This window comes from Barbus barbus (assembly GCF_936440315.1).
Source record: "Barbus barbus genome assembly, chromosome: 8".
NCBI classification, from domain to species: Eukaryota; Metazoa; Chordata; class Actinopteri; order Cypriniformes; family Cyprinidae; genus Barbus; species Barbus barbus.
This window is the reverse complement of record NC_136736.1, coordinates 9907503-9919601: the sequence shown is the minus strand read 5'-3', so window position 1 is coordinate 9919601 and position 12099 is coordinate 9907503. Positions and strand designations below refer to the sequence as shown.

Genomic DNA, 12099 nt, shown 5'->3' with positions numbered 1-12099 from the left:
TCCAAGGTGGATGTCAGACTTCCCTTTTTAAAAACGGTTTCTTATCCCTTTTATTGTATGCATAATTGCATGCATGAATTCATGCATAAAATAATTGTTTTATGCATGAATTCATGTATGCAATTATGAATTCATGCATAAAATAAAAGCAAGCGTGTACTTTAATTACCTGCTTTGACATCTTATGACGGGTTGCTTTGAAAACAAGTCCTGGTTTCTCTTATTGAAGGGGAAGTTCTTGTAATCAGTAGCCCTCCCTCAGTCATGGGCATGTGAGTAGTGTTCCCTGGAGTGCTCTGAACTTTTAGCCTCATTTTAACATCCATTTCACATGTTTGTTTCACCACTGGAACGGTAGATGGATTCGTCTTTAGAGAGCTCCACTTCATCGAACGGTAACCCGGCGCGCTGCCGTCGTACCTGTAAGATCATTGTGATTGGAGATGCCGGTGTCGGTAAGACATGTCTGACTCACCGCTTCTGCACCGGACAGTTTCCCAGCAGAACGGAGGCTACAATCGGGGTGGATTTTCGTGAGAAACTTCTTGATTTAGAAGGCGAGAAAATCAAAGTAAGTCTACTTCAAGATATTCTGGTTTATTGAGAAAGATGTTTATTTTTAGCATGTTAGAAAATGTTGCTTGGATACATAAAGCTAATTTAGGCAGTGCAATAAAATCTTTGCAAAAACGCGATTTGTCATTTATCCTGAATCGGTTCTTTCGAACAGCTAATTTAAAGGGAAAAAGACGATTCAGCATTTATAACGTTATATATATCATGCAGTAATTGCGTAATCTCAACATTTCTTGGCTGGAGAGTTTTCTGCATGTTGATTAACTTTTCACCACATAAACCGAATACATAAATTATCTCACCACCGGTTTACTCATCGTTCAAATGAATTAATTTTTTTACATGAAATGTTTATTTATCCGTTAACTGATATATTGGATTTACCGGATCTGTTGTCTATTCAATAACCGTAATTTTTTCTTTACTTCTGCTTTAATTTGTAAGTGGTAAGTTAGGTAGATTTATTACTTGTGAATTCCATTGAGGAACAAGAGCAAAACGTGGGATTTCACCGTGTTGTAAACATATTTTTTGACCTTCAAAATGAGGAACAGGGGCGGACTTACTCATTAGGCAAAGGTAGGCGACTGCCTTGGGCCCCCAAAAGCCAAGGGCCCCCTAAAATGCTTTTCATATACGAGATGCGCATTAAGCGCGGACACACGAACGGTTGCGGTTTACCACGACGACCGTCTGCGTGTCCGAGTTGAACGTGCTTCTTGTATATCCTTCTTGTAGAAAATGAAAAATATTATGCATCTGAAGCTGACTACCACACGTTTCAGTCACTATTTCATATTCACCCGTTGTCTGACAACAGAAGCAGAAAACTATACCAATGAAAACAGTTTTATTGAGAATTTACAGTGGTGTGAAAAAGTGTTGGCCCCCTTCCTGATTTTTTTGCATGTTTGTCACACTTTAATGTTTCAGATCATCAAACAAATTTAAATATTAATCAAAGATAACACAAGTAAACACAACATGCAGTTTTTGAATGAAGTTTTTTATTGTGAAGGGAAAACAAAATCCAAACCCACATGGCCCTGTGTGAAAAAGTGCTTGCCCCCTAAACCTAATAACTGGTTGGGCCACCCTTAGCAGCAACAACTGCAATCAAGTGTTTGCGATAACATGCAATGAGTCTGTTACAGCGCTGTGGAGGGATTTTGGCCCACTCATCTTGGCAGAATTGTTGTAATTCAGCCACATTGGAGGGTTTTCGAGCATGAACCGCCTTTTTAAGGTCATGCCACAGCATCTCAATAGGATTCAGGTCAGGACTTTGACTAGGCCACTCATTTTATTTTTCTTCAGCCATTCAGAGGTGGATTTGCTGGTGTGTTTTGGATCATTGTCCTGCTGCAGAACCCAAGTTCGCTTCAGCTTGAGGTCACGAACAGATGGCCGGACATTGTCCTTCAGGATTTTTTGGTAGACAGCTGAATTCATGGTTCAATTTATAACAGCAAGTCTTCCAGGTCCTGAAGCAGCAAAACCATCACACTACCACCACCATATTTTACTGTTGGTATGATATTCTTTTTCTGAAATGCTGTGTTACTTTTACGCTAGATGTAATGGGACACACACCTTCCAAAACGTTCAACTTTTGTCTCCACAGAGTATTTTCCCAAAAGTCTTGGGGATCAAGATGTTTTCTGGCAAATCTGAGATGAGCCTTTGTTCTTTTTGCTCAGCAGCGGTTTTCGTCTTGGAACTCTTTCACACAGGGCCATGTGGGTTTGGATTTTGTTTTCCCTTCGTAAAAAAAAAACCCTTCATTTAAAAACTGCATGTTGTGTTTGCTTGTTATCTTTGATTAATATTTACATTTGTTTGATTAATTGAAACATTAAAGTGTGACAAACATGCAATAAAATAAAAAATCAGGAAGGGGGCCAACACTTTTTCACACCACTGTATGTTGCATAAAGCATTCGTATTTGACCATGTCCATGTTGATTAGAGTATTAAAAACTTGAAAAGTATTAATTTAAGGTACATTTAGAACAGATACAAATTTTCATTTTACCTGATAAAGTATCATTTATGAGCTGAGCACTGCCTTTTTGCAACCATTACCGGGGAAATTGCTATATTTCTGACGTTCCAAAAGCACCTCCTACTGGCAGAGAATGAATGTGCATTTTCAATAATACATACATAAATCCGTTTTAAATAATATAATAATTTATACTTCTGACTCATCCCTTTTCTTAAAAAAAATGGTTTAAAGGTTCAGTTGTAAGGTTTATAATTTATTTATTTTTTTGTTAACTTGTATCTCAACGGTAAATCAGTTGCTGTTTTGTGGTCTACAACATGAAAGAATAAAAGTGTCTGCTAAATTAATAACTGTAAATCTAAATGTAAATGAAAGAATCCCTTTATAACACGTACATGAAAAATGTAGAAACATTGGACACAACTATGGGGCACCATTGTGCAGCAGGAAGCATCACGACAAAAAAAAGAAACCTCAAGGTTGATCTAGGTAAATGTGTGCAAATGTATAGGGCCCCATTCCTATATTTGCCTGGGGTCCCCAATTCACTAAATCCGCCCCTGATGAGGAATTAGACTTTATTAGTCCTAAGCACAAACAACAGCTGCTTATCTATTTACATTCATGCTTATTTTAAGAATATGTCTAGACTTGACAGGAGTCGATCATTTTCTGCTTCTGCAAAGTCAGTGCAGAACCTGGTTGTTGGTCTGTCTTGTGTGAACATCTTACTGTCATGTTTGTATGCATATGTTCCTCTTGTGATATGGATTAATCACATTTATACAGAACTGAATTTTGACCTTGGACCACAAAACCAGTCATAAGGGTACATTTTTGAAATTGAATTTTCTACCATTTTATTTTATACCATTTGAAAGCTGAATAAATTAGCTTTCCATTGAGCTATGGTTTGTTAGGATAGGACAATATTTGGCTGAGATATAACTATTTGAAAATCTGGAATCTGAGGGTGCAAAAAAAAATCGAATTATTGAGAAAATCGCCTTTAAAGTTGTCCAAATGAAGTTATTAGCAATGCATATTATTACTAATCAAAAATTAAGTTTTGATATATTTGCGGTATGAAATTGACAATCTCTTCATGGACATGATCTTTAGGCTACTAAATATCCTAATGATTTTTGGCATGAAAGAAAAATCTATAATTTTGACCCATACAATATATTGCTGGCTATTGCTACAAATATACCTGTGCTATTTATGACTGGTTTTATGGTCCAGGGTCACATATATTAAAAACCCTAATAAATTTCATTTAAATACCCTCAGGTCAGGCAGATATAACCATATATGGAGACAGGGGCGGATTTAGTGAATTGGGGACCCCAGGCAAATATAGGAATGGGGCCCTATACATTTTCACACATTTACCTAGATCAACCTTGAGGTTTCTTTTTTGTCGTGATGCTTGCTGCAGCACAATGGTACCCCATAGTTGTGTCCAATGTTTCTACATTTTTCGTGTACGTGTTATAAAGGGATTCTTTCATTTACATTTACATTTATTAATTTAGCAGACACTTTTATTATTTCATGTTGTAGACCACAAAACGGCAATTGATTTAACGTTGAGACAAGTTTTAACCAAAAAAACCCCCCAAAATAAATTATAAAATGATAAACCTCACAATTGAACCTATAAACCATTTTTTTTTTTTTAAAGAAAAGGGATGAGTCAGAAGTATAAATTATTATATTAATTAAAACGGATTTATGCATGCATTATTGAAAATGCACATTCATTCTCTGCCAGTAGGAGGTGCTTTTGGAACGTCAGAAATATAGCAGTTTCCCCGGTAACGGCTGCAAACAAAGCAGTGCTCAGCTCATAAATGATACTTTATCAGGTAAAATGAAAATTTGTATCTGTTCTAAACAACCTGGTCTCATAAAAATACGTACCTCTGTGCACTTTCTGTGCGACACCGTTTTATGTGCCTTGCTGCACGTTTTGCCGCAGTTTCAAAGAGAAATGTCCACTGAGTGGCGCTAAAACACAAATACGTTAAATACGTGAACCCTGGCACGTTTTTATTATGTTGATATAGGTACGTATTGCTGTGTTTTTCTTATGTTGATAAAGGTACATATTGCTGTGTTTTTCTTATGTTGATATAGGTACGTATTGCTGTGTTTTTATTATGTTGCTACAGCGGCGGTTCAGAATTCAAATATCCGGGGTCTGTCCCTAAAAGTTAATACTCTATCATGTTGGAAATATGCCCTACACCAAACCCATCCCTAAACCTACCCGATAGTGTTAACAAATGCAAAACTGGTATAAAAACGTATTTGTTGATGCAACCGTGCCATTTCAGCTTCCTTTTATGCAGATTTGAACTGTTTTGTCGAGCTGTAGTTACACGGGATTCGAACCAGAGCTCCTCGCCTTCTAAGTACGGCTCCGTACTCTGTGAGCTACTGAACAAACTTACCGTCTATGAAAACTAGATACGAGGCTGGATATGTGCAATGCTAACATTCAAAAGCATCAGTTTTCAAATCTCCCAGCATATTAATATTGTTTTGAAGTCGTAACATGATATTCTTAAAGTAATTGTGCGAAAAATACGCTTTAATCAAAACTCTGTAAATTTGTGTGAAAAGAGTTAAAGGTGTCGGAGTTTTACTGCCTCTAGTGTTTGTTTCTTTAGGAAACTGAAACTGCAGTAATATGCAGTTATTGGTACGTATTTCGTGTCTCGCTAAAAATTGCACCCAGGTACGTAAATGCCATGAGACTAGGTTGGTTCTAAATGTACCTTTTTAAATTAATACTTTTCAAGTTTTTAATACTCTAATCAACATGGGCATGGACAAATATGGGTGCTTTGTGCAATATATGTGTATTATTAGTGAAAACATAGTTAAAATGGAGCATGAAGAGCAGACATGTTTCATAGGTCATAGATGCTTTTCAAAGAACTTATGTCTATTAGACACATGAAAAAAGAACATAGAAATACCAGGTTCCTATTACTTCTCTTTGCACTGAGCAATTTACATTTTCACAGGACAGGTCAGCTCACTTCTTCTGAAAATGCAAAATGTACATTTATTATTCATTATTACATTTGTTTGCCTCTCCGTGCCACATACTGTATTTTGATGCAGCTAAATTCTCAATAAAACTGTTTTCATTGGTATATTTTTCTGTTTCTGTTGTCAGACAACTGGGTGAATATGAAATAGTGACTGAAACGTGTGGCAGTCAGCTTCAGATGCATAATATTTTTCATTTTCTACAAGCAGGATATACAAGAAGCACGTTCAAGTCGGACACGCAGACGGTTGTCCTGGTAAACAGCAACCGATCGCGTGCTTAATGTGCATCTCGTATATGAAAAGCAGTTTAGGGGCCCTTGGCTTTTGTGGGCCCAAGGCAGTCGCCTACCTTTATGGAGTCCGCCCCTGAATGGAGACTCTTTCAGTTTTCTGTGTTTCTGAAGCTCAAATGGTACAGCATGGCAAGGTCATGAGTTAAATTTTCAGTTTATTTTCAGTTTACAAAAAAAAAAATATACATTTCTTCATTTTGTCAAACCTCAGGTACAGCTGTGGGACACGGCTGGTCAGGAGCGCTTTCGTAAAAGCATGGTGCAGCACTACTATCGCAATGTGCATGGAATTGTCTTTGTCTTCGATGTCACTAACCCCAATACTTTCTGCAATCTTCCTATGTGGATGGACGAATGCCGTCAGCACTCTCTTGGTCTGGATATACCCCGTGCTCTCGTTTGCAACAAAGCCGATCTGGTCACTTCGACGACCACTTCTATGTTAATCGATCAGGCTCGACATTTAGCTGAAGTCCACGGAATGTCTTTTTATATTACTTCAGCCAAAAGTCGCAAAGGGGACCTGGTAGACAGCATCTTTGTGACATTGGCACAGAGGTTGAAGAGCCAGAGAAGGGAGAGTGTGAATGAATTAGTGTTACAGTGCAGATCTGAGAGCTTCAATATCCCAGCAAAAGTCATAACACAGGAGACCAAGAAGAAATGGACCTGCTTCTGCTGACAGATGAATGAAGAGTTATGTGCTTATTTCGGTATGTCCACTTAAAGAGGCACAGTAAATAACAGTATGAACTTTGAGGATAACAGATCAATGGTCTTGCGTAAGTGTGTGTGTGATGGTATGAAGGCTGGTTTAAATGGCAATTGCTGTTTGGATCTTTATCTGGCTCTCTTGGTTTGGTAGATAAGGTCAAGGTTACTTCAGACAACATATTTTGTATTAAGCAATGCCTTATAATGAAACAAACAGCAAGAATGTGAGATTTGATTTAATTTCCAGTTTTTTTCGGGGCTTTAAAAGAGTTGCTGTTGATTTTGATCCATCAACTTTTTTGCAATCAACAGCCTTGCCAAGAATAATGTTGGCCATTAAATGAGGTTGATAGTAATCAGTTTGCTCCAAAAATAACTTGTGTAGATGTCCAATTTTCAACCACTTTCAACCCCTTTGCTTTATCCTGGAGTTATGAGACTACCTTTTTTCCTGACAGCTGAATCTTCACTTGTACTTGCTGCTCTTTGTGCTGGGTCAAAGCTATAGTGACTAACCATATCCACATCCATGTAACACAATTTAAATATACTGTATACAGGTAGCAAAATATCTGTATGATTCAATAAACAAAATATTGAATATTTTGTTTGACTTAATCCTAAACTCAAAAAAAAAAAAAAAATACTTTTTCCCTCTATCTTTCTCTCCCTCCCTTACTAGCTTGTACTTATTTGAACAATGACTGAGACTTGGTGTTATGAGCACTTCCTCTGTCTGATTGCATCTTCAAGATAAATCGCTTTGGATAAAATCGTTTGCCAAATGACTAAATGTAAAATAAAAAGGTTGTTCTATTTGGCTTATTGTTCTTTTTCTGCTTTCAACTTTCTACTCAAATTATTGGATGGTTGGGAATCAGTGTTTTTATGATTTATTTTCTTAATCCTTGTGCTGTGTTGAAAATCCTTTATCTAATTTGGTTTTGCTGGTCGAAAAAAAAAAAAAAGACTGGCCTTTTAAAAATTTCTTATTTTTTTTAATTTCTCATGATATATTATCACCAAATCCTGTATTCAATCTAATAGCATTGCAATAATATTACATTTATAAAATAATACAGTTATATATATATATGTATAATAATGAATAACACAACACCTCTGAGAACAAATTACTCTTAACTGTAATGTAATAACATACGTTAGTCTAGCACAAGATGTAGGATTTCAAGGCGCTTTAGAGTAAGATAGGTTGATAGGGATCCAATAGATGTTTTATATCACCTTGTAGATACCCAATCATGCCGTGTTCAAATGAGTTAATCACTATTGATGTTAATGCTTCTGGTCTAAAGTTCCTGCACCTAGAGTCCTTAAAAACACAAATGCCCCCTCCCTCTTTCCTGCTGAGTTATTGTTTCTGTCCATACAAACATGAACCTTGTACATGGGTCTGGGTAATCTCCTTGAAGCCAGCTCTCTGTGTAAATCATGAGACATAACACGATATTCGTTGAAAACCTTTGCACTCGGGAGCAACTTGTCCATCTTGTTCCTCAGGGAGATGGGTAGAACTAGCAGGATGGAGCAGACAAGGAGCTGGAGCGAAGACGAAGATGCCGTGAAGCCAAATGGGAACTTTGGAGGGGGTGGAGCTAAGAGGCAAAGCTAATTCTATCTGAGACTGGTGGAAGAGGAAAGATTTCAGAGGGGGGAAAGTGAGAATTAAGTCCTGGTCTTTAAAACCCATTAATTCCATCTCCTGCATGGACCTGGCGATTAGTTTGGGGTCTGGGATGAACGTGGAATCAGGCTCTGGATCTGTGGTGGGCATAGGGTCTGGGACCATAAGGAAGTCTTCCACAAAATCTTCCAGTGGCTAACCCCCCTGATAAAGGGCAAAAGTTGTCCTCTGGATGGAGGGATACTGCTGCTAAATTGTTTCATGAACAGATTTCAGGAGGAGCACATTCAGATAATGAACTTAATTAGCATGATATTAAATATACAGCCAAATGACCTCTGTCCCATGATGGTTTTTCTGGCATCCCTTCTCCACCCCCAAACAAACAAAAACACTAGAGTACCACAAAGCAGCAAACCAACAGTAAATAAGAACTCAGTTCTATTTTTATTTGATTGACTGAAAACAGAAATGAGTATCTAATCAGGAAATTCAATTCAGATATGGAAAAAAGGAAAATCTTTAAAAGATGGTCACAATAAAAGATGTTCCAGTAAACATGGTGGAGCCAAACTTTCAGCAGTTGGTGAATACATTAAAAGCCTTTGGTCACTGTGATCATACAAAGCTATTTCAGCATTGGACCATTATTTAACTACACCCATATCAGTTTACTTTTCTGCATAGCTACACAATAGTTGAACTCAGAGAGTCATTATAAATTAAAAAATATAGTTTCAGTAAAGTTGTTACATCAGAGTGCCTCAAGCTGGTGTTCTCTCATCATACCTGTTTGAATCTTGTATGCCAACTCATAAAATGTTGATGGTGCTGGATGCACATTACTTTTAATTAACCAATTTAAAGCTTTTTTTTCTGAGAATGCACATACAAAGAACATACCTGCTCTATTGCCATTAGTGACTTTCCAGATTTTTTTGTATCTCTGTAATTTAATGCTGCTATCTCACACCTTTTGGACAGTACTGATCCAGATTCGCCAGCCATGCAGGAAATATATACTTTTCTGTCTTTCACTTTCTGGAACAAATTCTAATCAGTTGTTCCAAGCACAAATGTAAATGACTTTCAGGCAGTATGTTTATGCATTGATAATATATATTTTGGTTGTTAATGTTTAATTTAGTTTTTACTGAATGCATAACATGTTGATTCAGATTATGCTAGCGCTGAGATATGTCAAGCCTTTGAGATGAAAGACATCAGAAATTCTAACAAAATGGGAATTCAGGCACAAGCTTTGGAAACTCAAAAAACAAATCTGTTGAATAAAGACAAACATCCACAGTCATCACACATTATCGTTGGTGTGGAGCTAAGCTTGTGCTATTATACTCATGATATTTAGGGTATCACTTTGTCAAACAATTTAACTACAGATTATAGACATGGCTAATTATTGCAAATTATGGCTAATGTTGAGTTTTGTTATATTTATTTAAAGGGATTTAAAAAAATGATAAAAAATATATAAATGGATTTAGGGGAATAAAAAAATAAGAAAAATAGTTGGCCACAAAGAACTCGAATGTGCTAATATATTATTTACAGGCTTAAAGGAAACCACATTCATTAACTTAATTCATAACATGAACACATTTGTTCTTAGTCTTATGCCTATATACTGAAAATGGCTCTGTTAACGTTTATTGTCCTGTCATTATGAATTAGTTTACAATATCCTTTTTCCATTTTGACTTTTGGCTGGCACTTCCACTCAACATGACTGAAACAAATCATTACGAATAATCAACTTGATTACAAATGAATTTTTCATGCTCTTTTTTTTTTTTTATCCAAATCATCCAGAATTGACAAATAGGCAGAGATGGGCACAAATACATCAAAATGTATTTAAAATAAAAATACAAAATACTGTGTGGAAAAATGTATTTAAATACAAATACAAAATACTGTGTATTTTGAAAATACACAAAATACATTTGAAATTGGCCATCCAGTGAAGTAACACTATTAAGGCCTGTTTACACCAAGAACAATAATTATAAAGATAACTATATTAGTGTATTCTAAGTATGCAATGCAGTTGTGTCATCTGTCACTTTAAATGCTCAAGCTCTTTAATGCAGAAATGATTCCGATTGGCTGTCAATGTTTTTATCATTCATCATTTGTTGTGCTGTTATGGTTATAGTTGTGGTGTGCTACAGTGGCGGCTCGTGGGTTTTAAAATAGAGGAGGCACACTAATTGGTATGGTGATCCCTGCCGATTAATATTATTAACTATTTGCTTAACCACTTTAAAATGGCTTTTTTGTTGCTTTTAGTCAGAAAACGTAAAGAAAAGGACTCATACAGCAATATAATATAATTTCACTTACCTGGCCTATCACTTGAAGCAAATATCCATCCCTTCTTAAAAGTCTGTGTTAAAAGAGAGCTGCCTGTTGTGCCTTTTAATTAAGCCGAATGTTGTAGCCTATATCCAGTGTTCTCCCTTTATTTTTCATTTGTATATACACTGTTTGAATGACAGCTTGGTAAATCTGTTGGCGATCAAAATATTCAATATCGCTACTCATCATAAACTTACTTCGTACATTATCAGCTCAGCGGGAGACGTTCAAACTAATATCAGGGCCACGTTCAGCCCCCCAAAAACGGTGCAAAACGTTTAATAAAGATTACAGTGAATTATGTACCAGGTTTAGTGGATTAGGTTGGGAATAAACAAATATACTCATCAATAAACTATTTATTTTGCACATTGTATAACATGTTTCTGACCAGAATCATAGTGCCATTATGAGCATCCATGCTTTCAAAATAAATTTGAGATAAAACTTTCATACACTTATCTATCATGTATAATCATTAAAATCAAATTTACTAAACAGGGTAAAAAGGTAAGGTGCGATTATAAATTAGTTAAATATATGGACATTTTTTTCTCTGTAAAATAATATTTCCATCTTCTTTTTGTACATAGCACTCTTAGTGCAGTTTTTTTATCATGTCTATTTGTGAGACAGCGTGCTTATCCAGGTTTTCAATGTATTTTCTTTGTTTATTATTTGACCTAATGACTAAATCTTGACTGTTTAACTTAGTATTTGTGCAATTCAGTAAACAAGAGAATTATACTGATTCATCTTTCTACTTTTCCTTCAGTCAACATCTGAGGTGAATTCAGATGAGTCAATTGTCTTACTGAAGCTTTAATTGTCATGATAATTCCCACCTGCTAACCACACAGACATCTTTATTCATTATATTAAGACATTATGAAAGAAAAGAAAAGTACCCTACTGCCAAACAGATGATTTGTTTCTCTAATTATGATTTTATAAAGAAGTATCATATCAGCGCCATCTTCTGGTATAAATACAGTGAAATTCTGGGTTCTTCATAACAACCCTAGTGAAAAATAAATATACTGAAATGCAAAATTTGAAATGCATTTAGTTAATGCTAAGTATTCTACAAATACATTTACCTATTTATGTACTTTTAATAAAAAACCCTGCCATTGTACAGTTTGTATACTAAACTGGTATAGGCTAGACTACTTAAAGTCTGCTAAATTGGAATACCTAATTTTGTACTTAATGCACTTTAATTGTGCCAAAGTATAGTTAAAGCCCAACTAAAGATATACTGATAGGATTGTGCTAAAGTGGAACTATTGCTACTTCTACTCTTCAAATATCTTGCATTTAAAGACCAACAGTGACAAAATCCTCATCAACAGTGACATTAAAACACATTTTAGGCTTAATATTAAGAAATGTGCATTGTGTACAAAATTATT

General features: G+C 35.8%; 1 protein-coding gene across 1 annotated transcript; it reads left to right on the top strand.

Annotated features, from left to right (window-relative positions):
* Positions 1 to 15: 15 nt before the first annotated feature.
* LOC306873514 (ras-related protein Rab-33B-like) lies at positions 16 to 7481 on the top strand. The gene is made up of 2 exons (XM_079422856.1): positions 16 to 571; positions 6158 to 7481. Exons 1-2 carry the CDS (start codon positions 359 to 361, stop codon positions 6626 to 6628), a joined length of 684 nt encoding a protein of 227 aa, XP_079278982.1. The 5' UTR covers positions 16 to 358; the 3' UTR covers positions 6629 to 7481.
* Positions 7482 to 12099: the final 4618 nt, after the last annotated feature.

Excerpts from the sequence above, each read along its gene's own strand:
- LOC306873514 (XM_079422856.1), top strand. The coding sequence starts at position 359 with ATGGATTCGTCTTTAGAGAGCTCCACTTCATCGAACGGTAACCCGGCG. Across the intron at positions 572-6,157 it reads TAGAAGGCGAGAAAATCAAA|GTACAGCTGTGGGACACGGC; the intron begins GTAAGTCTACTT and ends GTCAAACCTCAG.